Source organism: Mastigoproctus giganteus, chromosome 4 (assembly GCF_048544385.1).
Source record: "Mastigoproctus giganteus isolate SK-2022 chromosome 4, ASM4854438v1, whole genome shotgun sequence".
NCBI classification, from domain to species: domain Eukaryota; kingdom Metazoa; phylum Arthropoda; class Arachnida; order Uropygi; family Thelyphonidae; genus Mastigoproctus; species Mastigoproctus giganteus.
This window is the reverse complement of record NC_143578.1, coordinates 209102353-209123641: the sequence shown is the minus strand read 5'-3', so window position 1 is coordinate 209123641 and position 21289 is coordinate 209102353. Positions and strand designations below refer to the sequence as shown.

Genomic DNA, 21289 nt, shown 5'->3' with positions numbered 1-21289 from the left:
AATGGTTAGGCCACACCTTGAGTACTGCATACAGGTCTGGAGGCCTCATTTTAGGAAAGATGTAGAGCTGCTAGAAAGAGTACAGAGAAGGGCAACGAGATTAGGAGATTCAAAGTTTGCAGATGATACAAAGGTTCTCAGGGTTGTTAATGACAGTAATGGCAGTGTGCCATTACTGTCATTAACAACCCTGAGAACCTACTGCAACAGGATCTAGATAATTTGGGCAGATGGGCTAAGAAGTGGCAACTGAAGTTTAACCTTGACAAATGCAAAATACTGCATATGGGTAGAAGTAACCCCAGAGAAACATATCAACTGTGTGGTACTACACCTAAGGTGGTAGAAAATGAAAAAGATCTGGGAATAATTGTGCAGTCAGATATGAAGTTTTCTGAGCAATGCAGACAGGCTGCCAGGGCAGGTCATGGGGTTTTGTCAATGATATATATAGGAATTTTGCTAGCAGGGAAAAGGAGGTGATTGTCCCTCTGTATAAGGCAATGGTCAGGCCACGCCTTGAGTACTGCGTACAGGTCTGGAGGCCTCATTTTAGGAAGGATGTAGATTTGCTTGAGCGTGTACAGAGAAGGGCAACAAGATTGGTGAGGGGAATGAAGGGATCCTCTTACCAAGAGAGGCTTAAGTTCTGCAGATTGCAGTGGCTGGAGAACTAGGCACATGCGAGGTGATCTGATTGAGGTGTATAAGGCCTTGAATGGGTTGAGCACGCTGAATTCTGATGGGATCCTTCCCCTTGTTCAGATTATGAACCTAAGGGGGCATAAATTCAAATTAAGAAAAGACAGATGTAGAATAGATGTGCAGAAATTTGCCTTTAGCCAGCGGGTACTTAATTGCTGGAACAAACTTCCATCTGTCGTTGTGGAAGTTGATAGGTTAAATAAATTTAAGGAGGAACTGGACAGGCATTTGGAGGGAATGGTGAGTTTTTTTTTTTTTTTTTTTTTTTTTGGCTGATGCTGCATAAGCTAAATAACATACACTTGCTTTCTTGCATCACATGCCACTACTACTACAAAGGGTTACTGTTACAAAGAAAGGCTTAAGTTCTGCATATTGCAGCATCTGGAGACCAGGCATCCATGAGGTGATCTGATTGGATGTATAAGGCCTAGAACGGCTTGGACAAGCTGAATGCTGATGGTATTCTTCCTCTTTCTCAGATTAAACAACTGAGGGGTTGTAAATTCAAACTGAGGAAAGACAGTGGTAGAATAGATGTTCAGAAATTTGCTTTTACCAGCAGGTGGTTGATTGCTGGAACAAATTTCCATCTGTCATTGTGGAAGTTGGTAGCTTAAATAAATTCAAGGAAGAACTAGACAAACATTTGGAGTTAATGGACAGGTGAAATTGGAAGGTTTTTTTTTTTTTTTGGATGATTCTGTATAAGCATGCTTTCTTGCATCATATGCCTCTACTAATGCTAGTGCTAATATAATTGTAATATTGCTTAACAAATTAAATTAATTGGTTCATGCCGCTTTTATATTTGATATGAAGTGTACAAAGATTTCCATCTATTTTTACTTATACCATGTGTACAATCCTTGGTCTCTCGTGAGCAGTGCACACAATACTTGTGGATGAACCAGCTGAGGAAGAATGTGTATTTTTCATAATTAATTTCAATTTGTTTTTTGTCATTTGAATATATGAGAAGCATCTATTTGTAACTTGAACTTTGAAAGTACTGTACATGAAAAATCCTTGGGAATGCAAATAATGTTATTTAACTTTGTATTTAATTTTTAAAATCTTAAATCTAGAATGAAGTGTGCATTTTTCAGAAAAAAAAAATCAATATGGTAGTTTAATTGCTTTGTTTATCATACCTAAAGAAAAATTTATTTTTATAGTTAAATAGAAGCAGTAAAGTGAAGCTGTGAATCAACAATGCACCAATGGCCAGTAGTGGAGCGAAAGTATGGGGTTGTTCTTCACAACCTAGTGCAGCTTTTCTGCTCAAATGTGCTAAGGAGCAGGAGAAGCTGAGATCAAGGTTGCAGAAGCAGCTCCAGCAACATATGCTTCAGTAAGTTAATTTTTATTTATAACATATACTTTTATCATTTTGTTTAAGCAGAATTTTTAAATAAAATTCAAGCCATTTTAGTAGAGTACTTGCACCTTCATTTATATTATTAGAATACGCTTAACAAACCTTATCATTTATCATAATACCCGTCAAATTATTGTCATTTATCAGAGTATTCTTTGCAATTATAATTAATTCAGTATATGAATAACATCACTGTATTCTTTCCTTCATATAAAAACGGAAGGAAAAAAATGTGTATTTTTGGAACCTTCAGTGTTAAACATACCTTCCAAAAAATTGTAAAATTGCAAAAGCTATACTTGTCTGTGTATATATACATGTATATGTGTATTTTTATTTTATTTATTTTTTCTTGCTAAATTTAAACCGCATAGGAAAATGCTACAGTACTGTAGCAAAACAAACTCTACCATTTTGAATGAGTTGCCATGGTACTGCACTGCTTGGAAATAAAGATGAGGCATTGCTATGATAATAGCTTTCAGGGTTTACTTGTTCCTTGTCATTTTGGACTGTTTTGTTAGAATAACTCCCAGTAACAATTTTTACTAAGGGTCACCTCATCAGCATTCTGACAAGGGACCAATAACCTCAGAAATGGGCTATCATATCAGTTTACTATTAGAAGTCTTTTAAATTAACAGTATAATATCTTACTAATGTCATTTTTGTTTGAAAGTGGTGTAATACCACTTATCATAAAGACAGCTCATCGTGTGAAAGTGGAATTTATTCAATTTTGAGACTTAAAATCTTGAACTGTTTGGGTAAGCTGAATGCTGATGGGATTCTTCCTTTTTCAGGAAGGACCAATAACCTCAGACAAGGGACCAATAACCTCAGAAATGGTCTATCATATCAGTTTACTATTAGAAGTCTTTTAAATTAACAGTATAATATCTTACTAATGTCATTTTTGTTTGAAAGTGGTGTAATACCACTTATCATAAAGACAGCTCATTGTGTGAAAGTGGAATTTATTCAATTTTGAGACTTAAAATCTTGAACTGTTTGGGTAAGCTGAATGCTGATGGGATTCTTCCTTTTTCAGGAAGGACCAATAACCTCAGACAAGGGACCAATAACCTCAGAAATGGTCTATCATATCAGTTTACTATTAGAAGTCTTTTAAATTAACAGTATAATATCTTACTAATGTCATTTTTGTTTGAAAGTGGTGTAATACCACTTATCATAAAGACAGCTCATCGTGTTAAAGTGGAATTTATTCTATTGTGAGACTTAAAACCTTGAACGGTTTGGGTAAGCTGAATGCTGATGGGATTCTTCCTTTTTCTCAGATTACACAACTGAGGGGTCGTAAATTCAAATTGCATTTTTCTCTGTATTATTTAAGGTTTATAGGGCAAAAAAAGAGGCAAGATAGTGCTCTTTTGGTTTGCTTTTTACAAATACAATATCTTTCTAATAGGTATATCAGTCATCCTCATGACATAGTATATGGATATTATATAGAATTACAGGTGATTGAAATGATAGTGCAGGGTTCAACAATTTATAGCATTTGTGCTAAAGCTGCCTGAGAATGTCCAAATGGCAACAGAGCATTTTTTAATTTACATCCTGTACTTTATTTGAAATGATAACTAATGCAATGCATATAGCTTGCTTCTTCACAACTTCTTTCTTTGTTGCTATAATACCTGCACTGTATACTTACTGAATGTCAGTAAAAAAAAAATTCTCTGATAGGGACAAGATTTTAACCAAGCATATTTCCATATGGTGTGGAAGGGGAGACACTACTGTGCTAGCCACAAGAGCAAAGAAGTGTGGAGAAAACATAAATATATTCTACAGAAAGCTGTGACAATAATCCAGTGGATGCTGTTTCTAGCTTAGTGTAATCTTCTCTGATATATTCATGTGCTTTACTGGTTTCTGTTATTTATATCACAGTATAGAAACTTTACTTTATGAGATCTAGTCAAGACAAAGCCTTCCAATTGGAAGGCCTTTTGTCTGTGATTTGTATACTTAATATAATCCTTAGAGTGAAACATGTGGTATTGTAGGGGAGTTTTCAAGAAATTGGAATTTGTTTAATTTCATGACATATGATTAAACTAATATGTAAATTTTATTTTTTGCTAATAATCTCATCTCTTTACCTGCTGTCACTATGTGGCAAAGGGCAGGCAGAAGTGATCAGCACACTTGATATTGAAAGAAATCATTATTTTGTCACTCTCACAATTTTTCAGGAACGAATTACACAATTGTGACAAGCCCCTGTGCAAAATGTAGCCTGCCTATTCAACCAGCCTGAGTTCGTTGGAGGGGGCTATCTACAACATTCATCATCACTTCATGTGATGATATTGATCATTTGCTTACCCTGTTTGAAGCATCTCTTTTCATGATCCCATTGAGAATAAGGGGAGCATAGTTAAAATACTTAACTTTTTATTCACTTGTTTATGTAATAGGTTGTCCTTCATAAGGCTTTCCATTGAAAGGTTACCAGATTAATTTTATTAAAAAAGGGTTGATTTTACAAAAATATTTCTTAAATTACAACTATGAACCTGAAATTTTATATTTTTGATGAAAACACAATATCCTTGACATATTTTGTAAATTGAATGATGAATCTCTATATACTAGTAGGTCATAATCATTTTGAGAATTATGTTATTAAAAATTTCATTGAAAATAACTTACTATAGATATGAATGTGATATTACATATTTTCAAAGATAAAACTGTTATTTATTAACAGGAATAAAAAATCGATGAGAAATATCTGTTTATTTCCTTGTTTCTTTTTGAAAAATCTGCCTTTCATACAAAATAATTTTTCAAAAAAAAAAAAAAAAAAGCTGCTAAAAATATGAGAATACTATTTTGTGTTTAGAGTCCATATTTTTTTGGTAATCATTGAGTAAAAGAATGAATGAGAAATATTTTTCCTGTCTATGCAATGTTCCAGAATTTCTTCTTCATGCTCCCAGATTACAGTAGCACTTTTCCTGAAGATGTTTGGTTTCATAATTTTTGGTTGAAGTGAGTTGGCATAGTGCTACTTTGAGTAAACTTATTTGCCCACTTGTATATGTCATTAAATCCTATGTTCTTCTATTGAACTGACATTCTACAACAAACTTTGGTTAGATTTACCTCTCCTGCACTAAGAAAAAAATAAAAAAAGGTACACATCATATATTTCTTGGCTAAAGCCTTATAGAAAAAAAAAAAAAAAATCTCAACCCGAGCATGAACTTAAAACAATTATTTCATTCTTTCATGCCTCTTTCTTGGCTAGTATAAATTGCATAAGTAAAGGTGGACATTTCCCTAACACTTAGTATGACAATATTTTGTGTTAAATACATTTCTTGGCTAAAGCCTTAGAGTATGAAGGAGTTTGCTTATGAATGGGCTAATGCACACACATTATTTCTACTACCAAGGCAGTTTAAATGCATTTTTTAATTATATCTCATATTGTGAATACCTTCATAATGAGTTGCCATGGTATTGCGCACCTCGAATAAGTAACGCTTCACCTATGGAGAAGACTATCGTTATTTATTCTCAGTGGATACCACCACCCAGACAGTGCCATTTCAAGGCTTTTTGGCTCCTCTTCAGTGGGCGGGTAGTAGCCTGTTGTTGCAATAATGACAACCCAGTTATGAAGTATAACTTCACAGTATGAGAGATGCCTGATGGTGTGCATGGTTTAATTGTGGAGTTGATGAGCCTGCTCAAGTTGCTAACAAACTGAATAGGTATTTTGCATCTACATTCACAGATGAAGAATATTTTAGGAAAGGGGATGCCAGAAGTTAATCAAACTCTTAGAGGGAGCTAAATGATTTTTTGATAACTGAGAGGAAAGTGGAAGAGAAATTGTTGAAAAAACTAAATGTAAAAAAGCACCTGAGTTGAATGGGATTTATCCAATCATATTAAGGAAGATATCAAAGGAGGTAAGCAAACCTTTAGGTTAAAGATGCAATTATGAGAGCATCTTTGGATTCGGGGGAGGTTCCTATGAACTGGAGATGTGCAAATGTATCCTCAATTCACAAAGGGGAATCAAAAGATGGCATGAGTAATTACATAGCTGTTAGTTTAACTTCTGTTACAGGGAAAATAATGAGTCACTGGTTAAAGACGTAATGCAGTACCAAGAATGCAATTATACTGCAGCCACATCATGCATTTGTTAAGGGGCAGTCTTGTCTGACTGATTGGATACTATGATATAGTAAAAAATGAACTGGATGCAAAAAAATAATTTTGATATCATATACTTGAATTTCAGGAAAGCTTTTGATACTGTTGCACATAAGACTGCTATATAAATTGGAGCAGTGTGGCTACTGCTGTGGATGAAGACAAACCTTTATCCATCATAGCAGTAATTATAGGTGGGGATGGGCAGGTGATGTGGGATTATTTTATTTATTTATTTTTTTTTGTTGATGCTTTATAAGCTTGCTTTTTTTGCATTATATACTGATACTAATACTATAAGCAGTTTCCCCATCTGGCAAGATGTATTATAATTAGTAAGTTACAGTATTTAAAATTTAGTACAATTTGAAATGTGTGATATTAAATCTAAAAATCCTTTAGGATTGTATTGAAGTCTATTGTCTATATTCATTTATGTAAAAAAAAAAAAATTTCTGAATTTGTGGTTAAACTTTTATTGTTCCCTAATTCTTAGAAATAAAATAGATTTTTAAAATGATAATTTTTGTTTGTATAAATTTATTTAATTTTGTCATAGTTGTTTAAGTAAAAGAATAAATTATTACTGTATGTTAGAAAAATATTTAGCATTTTTAGCATTAGTAGAGGCATTTGATGCAAGAAAGCAAGCTTATGCAGCATCAGGCAAAAAAAAAAAAAAACACTTCCACTTCACCCCTCTGTTCGTTCGAAATACCTGTCCAGCTGAGCCTTAAACTTATTGAGGCTATCAACTTCCACGACAAGGGATGGAAGTCTGTTCCACCAACCAACCACTCGCTGGCTAAAGGAAAATTTCCGCACGTCTATCCTACATCTGTCTTTCCTCAATTTGAATTTATGCCCTCTCAGGTGATTATTCTGAGCGAGAGGAAGAATCCCATCAGCATTGAGCATGCTCAAACCATTCAATGCTTTATACACCTCTATCAGGTCACCTCGCTGGTGCCTAGTCTCCAGACACTGTAATTTGCAAAACTTAAGCCTTTCTTCGTAAGAGCACCCCTCTGTTCCATTCACTAATCTTGTTGCCCTTCTCTGTACTTGTTCCAGCAGCTCTACATCCTTCTTGAAATGAGGCCTCCAGACCTGTATACAGTACTCTAGGTGTGGCCTGACCATTGCCTTATACAAGGGAATAATCACCTCCTTATCCCTGCTAGAAAAATTCCTATATATCATTGACAATACACCATGAGCTACTCTTGCAGCCTGTCTGCACAGCTCAGAGAACTTCATATCTGCCTGCACAACCACCCCCAGGTCCCTTTCATTCTCTACCACTGTCAGTGTAGTACCACAGAGTTGATACATTGCTCTGGGGTTGCTGTATCCCATTTGTAGTACTTTACATATGTCAATGTTAAACTTCATTTGCCACTTCTCAGCCCATTTGCTCAACCTTTCCAGATCCTGTTGCAGCACCATAGTGTCAGTAGTGTCCTTGACAACCCTGCCTACCTTTGTATCGTCTGCAAACTTCGACATTAAGCTTGATATACCATCATCAATATCATTTATGAATACAGAAAACAATAATGGACCCAACACTGAGCCCTGAGGGACTCCACTAATAACATTAGTCCACGACGAGCAGTGCCTATTGATTACCACTCTCTGTCTTTTCCCCCTCAGCCACCCCTTTATCCACAGCACCAATTTGCCTCCAATGTCACACTGCTCCAATTTGTGCAGCAGTCTTCCATGTGCAACAGTATCAAAAGCCTTTCTAAGATCCAAGTATATAATATCAAAGTTATTGCCTGCATCCAGTTCCTTTGTGACTGCATCATAGTATCCAATCAAATTGGTCAGGCAAGACCTCCCCTTAACAAAACCATGCTGTGTTCGAGCTGTAACTGAAGTCTTCTCTAAATGATCCTGCAGTGCTTCTTTAACCAGTGCCTCCATTAATTTTCCTGGAACAGAAGTTAAACTCACAGGTCTATAATTGCTTGTGTCAGCCTTTGATCCTCCTTTGTGAATTGGGGTCACATTTGCACAGCTCCAGTCTGTGGGTACCTCCCATGAGTCCAAGGAAGCTCTCATAATTATGGCTAAGGGTTTGCTTACTTCCTTTGCTGCCTCCTTTAATATAACTGGATAGATCCCATCCACCCCAGGTGCCTTTCTTGTGTTTATCTTCAACAATTTCTCCTCCACTTTACTCTCAGTTATTACAAGATTCTCTAGCTTACTGCTAGAGTTGAATACACCTCTGGCATTCCCCTCGCTGAATAACTCCTCATGTGTGAATGTCGATGCAAAATATTCATTTAGTTTGTTAGCTACCTGAGCAGGGTCATCAACAGTTGACCCATCGATATCAAGTGGACCAATCTGATTCATCCCCTTCCTTCTAGAGTTTACATAAGTAAAGAACTCTTTGCTGTTTTTCTTCGCATCCCTTGCCAAGGATCTCTCGTAATCTGCCTTCGCCTGCCTAACCTCCTTTGTAACTTGGTTACAGATCAACTTGTATCTATCATAGGCTTCTGTGTCACGTGTTAATTTGTATGTATCCCATGCATTTTTCTTCTCTGCCATATGCCTCATTAGTTCATCTGACATCCATTTAGGCCTAAACCTTGAACAATATTTCTTAGTTGGTATGTAAAGCCTAGTAGCTTGCAAGATAAGTTCTTTGAATGCTTCCCATTTTGAATTTGCTGTTGGTAACATCATCAGTTGATCCCACTGTATAGAATTTAAATACTGTCTCAGTCCATCGTAGTCGCCTTTACGAAAGCAATACCCCTTCCCTTTACCCCTAATGGTAGTACCTCATTGAGTAACTCCCACTTTAGAACACTGTGATCACTGCCACCTAGTGGTTCATTTATCTGCAGATTCTTAATTCATGAAGAATCACTACTGATAATCAAATCAAGAGTATTACTCCCTCTAGTTGCCTCCCGAACATGCTGATGTAGAAAACAATCATCCAATAAATCCACAAAAGCCTTGCTAGAGTGTGAGTGATCAGCCCCCAAATTCCAGTCAATATCTGGGAAATTAAAATCCCCCGTTATAAGACTCTCTGATTTACTGGCCCACTCTATTTCTCTGTACAGTTTCTTATTATACTCATCAGAGTCATTAGGCCTATAGCACACTCCTACTCTCAATTTTGATCTCCCAATGCTTATGTCACACCAAACTGACTCGACACTGCACTGTCCAGCGATGCCGACTGGCTTCACTTCCTTGGATTTTATGTGTTTCTTAACTAATAGCATAACCCCTCCTCCCTTCCTATCCTGTCTATCCTTTCTGTAGACATTGTACTCCCCAAATTCCAGTTCTGCATTCCTTATATCTGTGTGACATCACGTCTCTGAAATCCCAACAATATCTGCCTTTGATGTTTTGAGCAATACCTCAAATTCATCAAATTTATTTACTGATATGAATAAATAAGATATTTAAAAATAATACAATAGAAAGAATTTTCATTAAAAGAAAATGATTCATGTTCCTCCAAGAATTTTATTTATATGGCCATTATATTTTATTATTTGTGGACTATGCACTGCAATAGAAATGGCAACCACCTCTATTGCAGTTCATAGAATTTTTAAAACGATGCATGAAAGTGATTGCCATGTTGATCAGAATTATTTTCATTTGTGAAGACTGTTTGTAAACTTATCTTATTGGATCATCAGTTATCTGATTTCTTCCTATATAATATCATAAAAGTAAAGTTAATAGAGTAACATTGATATTTATCTTAATCAAGGTCCATCACTCTATATTTAGATCTCGTTATTTTACACTGATTAGACTGGGTTCCAGCCCTTCACTACCAAATACGGAGGATGCGGAAAGGTCAGGGAATGACCACCGCATATCCCGGAGCAATATGGCCTTAGTTGCTAATGCTCCTAAAAACCAAATAACTGACTAACTAACTCTTTTAAACAGGTTAACCTCTGCTTTGTTCTAATGGCATAAATACTTCTGGTGTATATCTGTATGTTTGTGACTCTGTTGTTGTTATGTTAAACATTATTACAGTTTATTCAGTGAATTGAATTTGGATTTGTGTTATAATTTTACAGGTTACTGGAAGACAGTCTCTTTTCAGACATACTCATTGGTGTTAATTCAGATAAACTGTGTAATTCAGGCAATATTGACCTTAATAGTTCAGAACAAGATCCATGTACAGTCAGAGCTCATCAGTCTGTTCTGAAAGTAAGAGTACCAGCATTTTATGAACAGTTATGCAAACATGTGCAGAGTTCACCAGAACATACTATTTATCAGTCGTTTCTAGAAAAAAATGCAATTATACCATTTTTGAGGTGAGCGACTTATTTTTATAGTTAGTTTTACTTTAATTCAAGTTGATATAAACTTTAAAACTTTGAAAAGCTTTATTACAAATTAGCACCTTATTAGGAAGAAATGCTAATAATTTTCAATAGATAAGTTGTTTATTTGTATTGCAACAATGAGCTAACTCATATGCAAGAGGAGTCTTGAAAAGTTCATTAGAAATAAAGAAAATAAAATTGTGAATACAAGCTTGTTTAGTTATTTGGTCCTCTTTATGAACAAATGCAAAAATATAAGTTCATATATAATTCTATTATGTTTTGTTGAGAACTGTTGAACTTGCTATATTTCCTTAATCCTTCCCCCCAGATAACAGAAAAAATTTTAATATTGTGGTATCTTAAGATGCAAGATACCCTCCAGGAGAAGGGTTTGATGTCAAGAGGATTCCATTATGATGTGATATATATGTTTCAAGTACATCTGTTTCATTACATTCCATGGTGAAGGGGGCAGAGAGAGAGAGAGAGAGAGAGAGAGAGAGAGAGAGAGAGAGAGAGAGAGAGAGAGAGAGAGAGAGAGAGAGAGAGAGAGAGATATTGAAGATGACTCTCATGGTGGGCAACCAACAACAGTTAATTGCCAATAAAACATCAATTTCAATTCACAATATGGTGATGGCAGGCCAACAATCATCAGTTAATAAAGTAGTGCAAGCTAGAGGCATTTCATATATAAGCAGGTGCAAGACATCTGACAAAGGAAGTAGGTTTATCAGAGATCTCTCTGCAAGGTGAGTCCCATGGCGTCTGATGCCTGATCAAAAATGTGGTCAGTGCATGACTTTCTTAGAATTGTTGTGCACATTATGAAGCAGATTTGGAAAAAAGTTTTCCAAGATTCATAGCCCTGACAAGACATGGATCCCTCACTATCAGGCAGAGTCAAGGAAGTAGACCAAACAGTGGAAAAAAACAAGTTCACTGAAGGAAATAAAAATAAGTGAAACAGTTCCACTGCTGGAAAGATGAAGACAGCAATCTTTTGGGATTCCAAAGAATAATAATGGACTATGTTCAGGAATAATAACAGACTATGTTCAGCAGGTCAAACTGTAACAGAAGTATACTGGTGCTAACCTATTATATCAATTATGAGTTGTTATTAAGTTTAAAAGAAAAGGAATGCTGACCAAAGTTTATTTCACTAAGACAGTGCTCCTACTCACACGTCAGTGTGTGTACGAATTGCTGCTGCACCCACTTTATTCATCAGACCTGGAACTGTCAGAATTTCACCTGGCTGTACAAAAGTTCAAAACAAAAGAAGAGGCTATATCAGCCATGGAAGAATTTTTTTTTCAGGCCTTGAGTCCTACAAGATGGATAACTTGTAGATGGATAACTCCTACAAGAATGATCATATTGAAAAATTATACACAGCCATTGGCCACTGCTTTTTATTAAGGTTCGCAGTTTTTCAATTTCCCAAGAGTATGCCTGTGCTCAAGCTCTTTCTTACTCATAAGAAGTCACTAATTTGAGGATCCTGAACCTTTTATATCCTGATATAAATGACCACACTTTCTCTATCCACAGCTACAGATAAAACATCACTGTACGCACTTAGTATACCTTTTGACTATAAGATATAGGGGAGTTTTAGGCAACATTTTCCAGGAGTTAAAATTGTCTTTTGGTCTGGGAAATATGGTATATGTCGAAAGATAACACGTAATGATAATGAGCATTGTTATTATGTATGAAGTGTTTTGTTATGTGTATGTACGATTCTTACTTGACATTAATGGCATTTTAGTTTTAATGGAAATTAGATAGCTTAGTATATAGTTATACTGATTTGGGTTTTAGAAACTACTGCAAGAGTAAATCCAGTGGCAAAGTAGATATTTATTACAAAAAGTGTTATAATTCTTGTAAAGTGTAAAAGCCCATTTTAGTACAAGACAATGCATTTTCAATCATAACTGACTGAAAAGCAGTATGCCAAAGATACATGAGAGGGGGAGGGAAACAACAGACAGGGGAGGCAGTTGGTTTTATGGAGTATAAAAGATTTGTTTATGTAGTAATAGTAAAATGGAAGTAGTTTTGTGGCATACAGTAATTAAAAACATACAGTACGAAGTAACTTAGAGAATTTACTGGAGCCAAATTTTCTTCAATTGAGGATCATAAGTTTGAAAATGAAGCTGAAATTTTTTATGGATACCATAGCATAGTAATCTATCTCAACAAATGCAAGCATTGTGTGCAAAATAAAGTTGTACACCAATTTACACTCGGGTTTATAAAATGTATGTGAACTTCCTACAATGGCAGTTTTGTGGTAATTGCACAAAATCATATAAATGATATTGCTGACTTTGGAGCATGTTTTCACTCTATCCAATAGAGACTTCTTGAATTTTCATTAAACTATAGTAAAAATTACTTAGAAAGCAATATGAGTTATTTTAAAGTGAACAGAATGTTTTTTAGTAAATTGGAATGGGGGGGCAAAATCACACAGTTCACATAGTTAACCTATGTGTTAATTTATAATTCAAAGCTGTTCTGCATATGGTAGAAATATATTTAAATACAATTACTTCAAAATTATGCCTGCATAAGTACAAATACAGATGGGGAACAAAAGGTACAATAAGTAATAATTCAAATACTGTAAGACTTAGTAGATTTTAAGGTATCAAAATTAATTTAAGTTAAATTGAAATAAAATATATTCATACAACTTGTTTAACAGTAACTTTCATATTATGTGAATTAAAAATAGGAAAATATAACAATAGACCTAAAGTAAAGCTAATCTTTACTTTAGGTCTATTATGCAAGGATTAAGATGGCAGAACTTCAGTTTTCTGGATGATCAGGACCAAGACTGGTTTGAAGCAGAATTCTTGGATACTATAAACTAACTTGGATACTATACTTTTTTTCACTTTTTTTTTTTTTTTTTTTTAAGGGATTTGAGTTTTGTTTATTACTGTACATTATTTATTTTGCCCAATAATTTTCAATATATGAAATGTATAGTATAAACTGCTTTCAGAAATCGTGTATAAACTCTGTACATTTGGTATTACCATAAGCAGAAATAAACTGGTGTTGTCTGTAAGGTGGAGGCTATGTGCTTGGAGAGAGTGACTGGAAATTACTTTGTTCTCACAGAGCAAGTATGACCTGTGTAGAGAGCAACCTGTGGTACTGTGCTACCAGGATGGTGCATGTTTTTGGCCTTGCTGCCATCAGCTCCACAAAAATGCACAGCACAACAATGGAATAAGCAGTGAACCCAAACTAATCTTGTTGGGGCTCTGCATTGTGATAGGGAATTTGAGTGTGTAGTTTGATTCATACAAAATGGTACAATTTTACATATTCATACCATCCAACATTTGTTTCATTTATCTACAGGAGGATGTTATTGGACCATTTCTCATTCTCTCTCAACATGTCAAGAAATTGTAGTTCAAATTCAAGATGTGTAATTCTAGTTGTCTACTTTAACTTAGGAAAACTTTGGGAAATACTTGGGTATGTTTCATGGCAAGTGTTTCACAAAGATTTCTCTGTACCATGGGTGGAGCCACCTCCAGCACATGCAACTAATCAAAATTGCATATAGTACATATGTGAGTTCTAATCTTCTTGCTACTGTGAAGACAACAGTAATAGTTTCTGTATTGAAACAAAATTGTTCTTTACATGGTCTGTTGCCCATGCAGCTGGTAACCTCAAGTTTCTTTATCAAATGAAGAGCAGTACCCATTACTAACCACCTTCTGTCTTCTGCCACTCTACCATCCCTTTACCATAGCAGTAACATACCTCTAATGCCACACTGCTCCAATTTGTTACAGCAATCTTTCATGTAGAATAGTATCAAAAGCTCTGCTGAAATCTAAGGATACAATGTCAAAATTATTCTTTGCATCCAGATCTTTGGTTGCTGCATTGTGGTATCTAATCAGATTGGTCAAACAAGATTATCCCCTTAACATATCCCTGCTCTGGTTTTCCTATAGCACCATTCCTCCCAAGATGCTTCTGCAATACTTCCTTAACCACTGACTCCATTATTTACCCTTGTAAAGAAGTCAAGCTTAGAGGTCTGTAATTTCTTGCTTTTCCCTTTAAACATTCTTTGTGAACAGGAGAGACATTTGCACATTTCCAATTCTTTGGCACGATACTTCCCTTTCATTCTCCACTACTCTGAGTGTAGTACCGCACAGTTGGTATGTTACTCTGGGGTTCCTGCTACCCATATACAGTACTTTGCATTTGTAAATGTTAAACTTCAGTAGCCACCTCTCCTCTCAGCCCATCTGCTCAACTTTTCTAGATAATTATGGCCAAAGGTCAGTGTACCTCTTTTTCTGCATCTTTTAGCATTAGCATTAGTAGAGGCATATGATTGATGAATGAAAGCAAGCTTATTTAGCATCAGCAAAACAAAAAAAAAAAAAAACCCATCTTCCAGTTCATCCACTCCAAAAGCAGTTGGTCTAGTTCAGCTTTGAATTTATTTAAGCTGTCAACTTTTACGACAGATGGAAGTTTGCTCCAGCAATCAACCACCCGCTGGCTAAAGGCAAATTTCTGCTCATCTATTCTACAACCGTCTTTCCTCAATTTAAATTTATGCCCCCTCAAGTGCAGAATCTGAGCAAGAGGAAGGATCCCATCAGCATTGAGCTTGCTCAAGCCATTCAAGACCTTATACACCCCAAACAGATCACATTGCTGATGCCTAGACTCCAGACACTGCAATTTTCAGAAGTTAAGCCTATCTTCATAACACCAACCCTTTGTTCCACTTACTAATCTCATTGCCCTTCTCTGTACTCGTTCTAGAAGCTCAATATCTTTCCTAAAATGAAGCTCCCCAACCTGTATGCAGTACAGGTTGCCTTATACAAGGAGATAATCACCTCCTTATCCCTGCTAGTAAAATTCCTATATACATCGACAAGCACTGTCTGCACTGCTCAGAAAACTTCATATCTGACTGCACAATTATCCCCAGGTCTTTATCACTCTCCACTACTCTGAGTGTAGTACTGCACAGTTGATATGTTACTCTGGGGTTACTGCTACCCATATACAGTACTTTGCATTTGTCAACGTTAAACCTCAGTTACCACCTCTCCTCTCAGCCCATCTGCTCAACTTTTCTAGATCTTGTTGCAGTAGCATACCGTCCTTACTGTCATTAACAACCCTACCAACCTTCATATCTTCAGCAAACTTGGACATTAAGCCTGATATACCTTCATCAATATCATTGATAAATACAGAAAATGACAATGGGCCCAACACAGACCCCTGGGGGACTCCACTAATAACAATAGTCCACAAAGAGCAGTGTCCATTGATTGCCACTCTGTCTTCTCCCACTCAACCATCCCTTAATGCCATTCTGCTCCAAATTGTTCAGTAGCCTTCCATGTGGAACTGTATCAAAAGCTTTCCTAAAATCCAAGTATATGATATCAATTATTTTTTGCATTCAGTTCCTTTGTCACCATATCGTAGTATCCAATCAGATTGGTTAGACAAGACTCCCCTTAACAAATCCGTGCTGTCTGAACTATAATTGCAGTTTTGTCTAGATGATCCTGCAATACTTCTTTAACCAGTGGCCCCATTATTTTCCATGCAACAGAAATTTAAACTAATACATCTGTAATTACTCATGTCACCTTTTGATTCCCCTTTGTGAATTGGGGAAACATATGCACATCTCCAGTCTGTGGGTACCTCCCCTGATTCCAAGGATGCCCTCATAATCATGACTAAGGGCCTGCTTACTTCCTTTGCTGCCTCCCTTAATATAACTTGATAGATCCCATCCACCCTGGGTGCCTTCCTTATATTTAACTTCAACAATTTCTCCTTTACTTTGCTCTCAGTTATTACAAAATCATTTAGCTCCCTGCCAGAGTTTGATAAACTTCTGGCATTCCCCTCTCTGAATAACTCCTCATGTGTGAATGTAGATGCAAAATACTCATTTTTTGTCAGCTATCTGAGCAGAATTATCAACAATCAAACTATTGATATCAAGTGGACCAATCTGATTCCCTTCCTTCTAGTTTTTTTTTTTAGGAGCATTAGCAACTCCGGGATATGCGGTGGTCATTCTCTGACCTTTCCGTATTTGGTGGTGACGAGCTCGAACCCCGGTCTAATCGAGAAGCGTGTGCTACGCACTGCTGCTCCTTCCCACCTGGCTACGAAGGTGGCTCTTCCTTATAGTATATAAGTAAAGAAATCTTTACTGTTTTCCTTTGCATCCTGTGCCAAAGATTTCTTGTAATCTTTCTTTGCTTGTCTAACCTCCTTTGTCACTTGATTACAGATTAGCTTATGTCTATCATAGTCATATGTGTCTCCAGATAATTTGTATGTGTCCCTTGCATTTTTCTTCTCTGCCACGAGTCTCATTAGTTCATATGACATCTATTTAGGCCTAAACTTTGAACAGTATTTCTTAGTTGGTATGAAAAGCATGGTAGATTCCAAGATTAATTCCTTGAATGCTTCACATTTAGAATTTGCTGTTGGTGACACCAGCTGATGATGGTGTTTTAAAAACTGTCTGAGACCACTGTAATCACCTTTACAAAAGCAAAAACCCTTCCCTTTACCCCTGATGGTAGTAGTTACCTCTTTGAGTAAATCCCACTTCAGCACACTGTGGTCACTGCCAACTAATGGTTCCTTTATCTGCAGATTCCTTAATGCATGAATAATTAGTACTGATAATCGAATCAAGAGTATTACTCCCTCTGGTTTCCTGTCGAACATGCTGCTGTAGAAAACAATCATCCAATAAATCCACAAAAGTCTTGCTAGTGTGTGAGTGACCAATCCATAAGTTCCAGTCTATATCTGAGAAGTTATAATCCCCCCATTATAAGACAATCTGATTTAATGGCCCACTGTATTTCTCTGTACAGCTGTTTGTTATACTCATCAGAGCCATTAGGCCTATAACATACTCCTACTCTCAACTTTGTTTTCCCAGTGCTTATGTCACACCAAACTGACTCAACACTGCACAGTCTACCATGTCAACTGGATACACTTCCTTAGAAGTTGTGTTTCTTAACTAATAGCATGACCCTCCTTTTCTATTCTGTGTATCCTTTCTGTACACATTGTACTCCTCAAATTCCAATTCTGCATTCCTTATGTCTGTGTGGCACCATGTCTCTGATATCCCAACAATTAAAATAAGTCGTGAGTAGACAATATGCTAAGCACCTGTTGTCTTCACAATGTCTGTCCATTCGTTCATTTGTACGTAATAGAGGGGCTACCAGTGGACAGATTTTCATGAAATTTTGTATTTATGCTTGTTAAAAATATGAGACAAATAAATTTCATTAAAATCAGACAAATAGAAATTTGGCAATTATTTTTATTTATTTATTTTTTCTATACAATTTGCATGGGGGGGAAAAAAATTCATAGATTTTTGTGTGTATTGTTATGCAAGATTCGTGAACATGATGTCACCATGTGAAGAGATACATATATACAGAGAGAAAAGAGACAAAAAAAGTAATATGGGAGGAGGGTAATAAGTTTTATACAATTGTAATTAAACTAAATGACTGAGGTTAGAGAATGTAAACCTGTAGAATTTTATTAAATGTTGTATAAAGTTATAACCTTGGTAATTATTTAAGGCGATAACTATATTTACATTTCATTTTCTGTTAATCACAAAAAATGAAAAAAAAAAATTAATTAATTAAATTTAAGAAAAAAAATCAAACGCACCTGAAATGTAACACACTATGTACATTAACTAACTTGTTTCTATTTCCCATGTCAACAGTTTTATTTAATTTTAAATATTAAAGAATTCATTTCTTTCCTTTATTGTTTCACTTACCATCAAGCATACTTTAGTAGACATATCACTTTCCTGGGTTAATTCTCATTAGCAAGAGGAATTTGCTGAGATCTTTATAGGCAGAGCTGTTAACCAGCCTCAGATGGAGTAGTGAAGGGGTTGCTAATTAGCGGACCATGGTCTGCATCCAGACAAACAACGATTTTTCATAAACTGTGAGTAATCTGAGCCAAAATCAGTAATTTGTACATAAAATAATTATTTTAGTTTTGCATTTTTGTAAAATCCCTTTTGTAAAATTTGACATGTTAAATTTAAAAAAATAATAATAATTATGCATTATATTGAATGCACTTTTCTTCACAGTCTAATAATGTAATGTAATCTGTAAAAGAAAAAGAATAAAAATATGTTATCATAATATTTATTTGAAGTTTTATTAATTTTATTTAAAGGGATCTAGAATGCAGTGAATTACATTTTTTTTTTATAATACAGGTTATGAAGAAAACTAATTGGTAACCCCTTGAGTAATTGATTTTCCGGCAATTTCCTCAAACTCAAAAAAATTAGCTTTGTGGATAATAATACATTACTGCCTCATAACCTCTTCTGTTTTTGCACTAATTAAATAACCATGGCAATAAAATGTGTTTCTTTTATTATTGTAGAGTGAGTGTGTTTACATTTTTTGTAACAGTAAGAAAATAATAATTTGCAAAATTAAAACACTGTTATACCATGTTCAATAATAAAAGAAATTTCTGTGGGAGTGACATGTCTTGAAGAAGTGGTCACTCTTTCCCCCAAACTTTCTGTTTTAGTTTTTTTTTTCTTTAGTGACTGTCTGCATTCACCTATTGTGTTATGTGCAGTGGGGGTTTCTTAGCTTGTTTCCAGCAGCAGTTGTGCCATACTTTAGCAGGAGACTGTACTGCTATGCTTCCCTGGGTGAGTGTACGCTTCTGCTTATTTATTTATTTACTTCTGAAAATTTCTAATTTTTATTTTTAATTTTCGTCTGTATGTAGGTGGCAGTTGGAACCACCACTTCAGCATTACTGGCTGTAGTTTGTAACTATCTTTTCGAGGTGGTATAATAGTGTTTTAATTTCATAAATCATTATTTGATCACACCACATTTCATTTTGAACTTTTAGTGGACAGTAAAGAAAGGTTCATTAGTTCATTCTTGAGTTTGTTGTTGATAACAGCAAATTTATGCTCACGGGAAGAAAGCCACATGATTACTGGCATATGACTGAAAAGACAAACTTGGAAAACATGATTCATCCAAAAACAACATAAAAGACACTAGGAGTGTTTTTTACCCCAACAGATAAAGGAAAACTTGATAAATAATATGAGTAATATCAAATAAACTGTGTAAAGCCACTAGATCATTGCATTGGCATTTTGTTCTGCCTGAAATAGTTAAAACCTCTCTAGGACACTTAACTATATATCACCATATTCATGAAATTATATATCACAAACATATAGTTTCATGAATTCTAGTAGTTAGTATATACAATTGTTTTAAAACTGGATTTTAATTTGATAATAGGAATGGCTGAATCTACTAAGGGGATGTGGTTGCGGGATTGAACATGTGTTGCTAATTCGGTATTGGACTGTCCTGTCCTGAAGCTATTGTAGTGTAGTATGCACATGTGTTTGATGTTTTGATAGAACCGTATTTTGTGGTGGTGCTATCAATGTAGCAAGCATTACAGTTATGTTGACATTTTATTAAGTAGACAATATTATTCATATCACTAATGTGGTATTTTTTTTTGTGTGTCTTTATATGAGTTGAATAATGAACCTAGTTTATTATAAGATGAGAATGTAAGGGTGATATCGGTACCTTTAAATAAACGGCGGAATTGATTGGAAAAATTACTATGGTAAGGGAGGATAATACGTGAATTATTATTGGAAATGTGTTTGGGTGGGTTGTTAATATTATTTTGGACTGTGATAATAGGTTGTTTGATTAATTGAATAGGATATTTCCTAGATATGAATTTACTTGTAAGATATTGAAGTTCATTATTAAGGTCGTGATGTGGAACTGTATTTTATAGCATTGTAAATTCGGTTATAAAGGACTGCTTTTTTTTGTGTTAAGGGGATGATGTGTTTCAAAGTGTAAGTATTTGCCTGTGTGAGTATTTTTTCTGAAAATTCTTTTTCCTAGTTTTGTATCCCTTCTGTATATAGTGAGGTTTAGAAAATTAATTTGTCCATTTTCTTCTAATTCCAGGGTATATTTTAATCTATTATGCATGGAATTAAATTTAATGAAAAGATCATTTATTGTGGATTTGTGCCCTATTAAGAGGATATCATCAGCGTATCGTATAAATAATTTAATATCTGGAGGGTATGGTTGTAATATATGATTTTCTACGGTGGCTAGATAAATTTCAGATAGGGGGCCTGAGATCCCTAATCCCATAGGTAGGCCATAGGTTTGCTGGTAAATATGATTAAGAAATCGGAAGTATCTGGCATCTAATAGAAAAGTTGTGAGCTCTAGTATACTATTAATTGAGAGAGAAGTGCGATTGGATAAGGTTTTGTCGTCTGTTAAGAAATTACGTAAGGTTTGTAATGTTGACTGTTGACGGCAAATGTACACTAGTGTACAACGAAATACAACTATCAAAAGTTTATATACAATTGTTTAATGTGTGAAATTTAAATAAGATATTCTTTCAAGTTTTGTGTTTCTTTTGAACCATGTATACATTATATTCATTGAGCAAATATATTAAATTGCATTGTAATAAA

The 21289-nt window shown here is 35.2% G+C and overlaps 1 protein-coding gene across 1 annotated transcript in view; it reads left to right on the top strand.

Annotated features, from left to right (window-relative positions):
* Positions 1–21289, top strand: part of LOC150087359 (uncharacterized) — a 158517-nt gene that overhangs the window by 39907 nt on the left and 97321 nt on the right. Inside the window, exons 2-3 of the mRNA XM_090372455.1 lie at positions 1884–2059; positions 10378–10623. Coding sequence (XP_090228581.1) covers positions 1929–2059; positions 10378–10623 — 377 coding nt within the window. The 5' untranslated portion in view covers positions 1884–1928. The remainder of the gene's footprint in view (positions 1–1883; positions 2060–10377; positions 10624–21289) is intronic.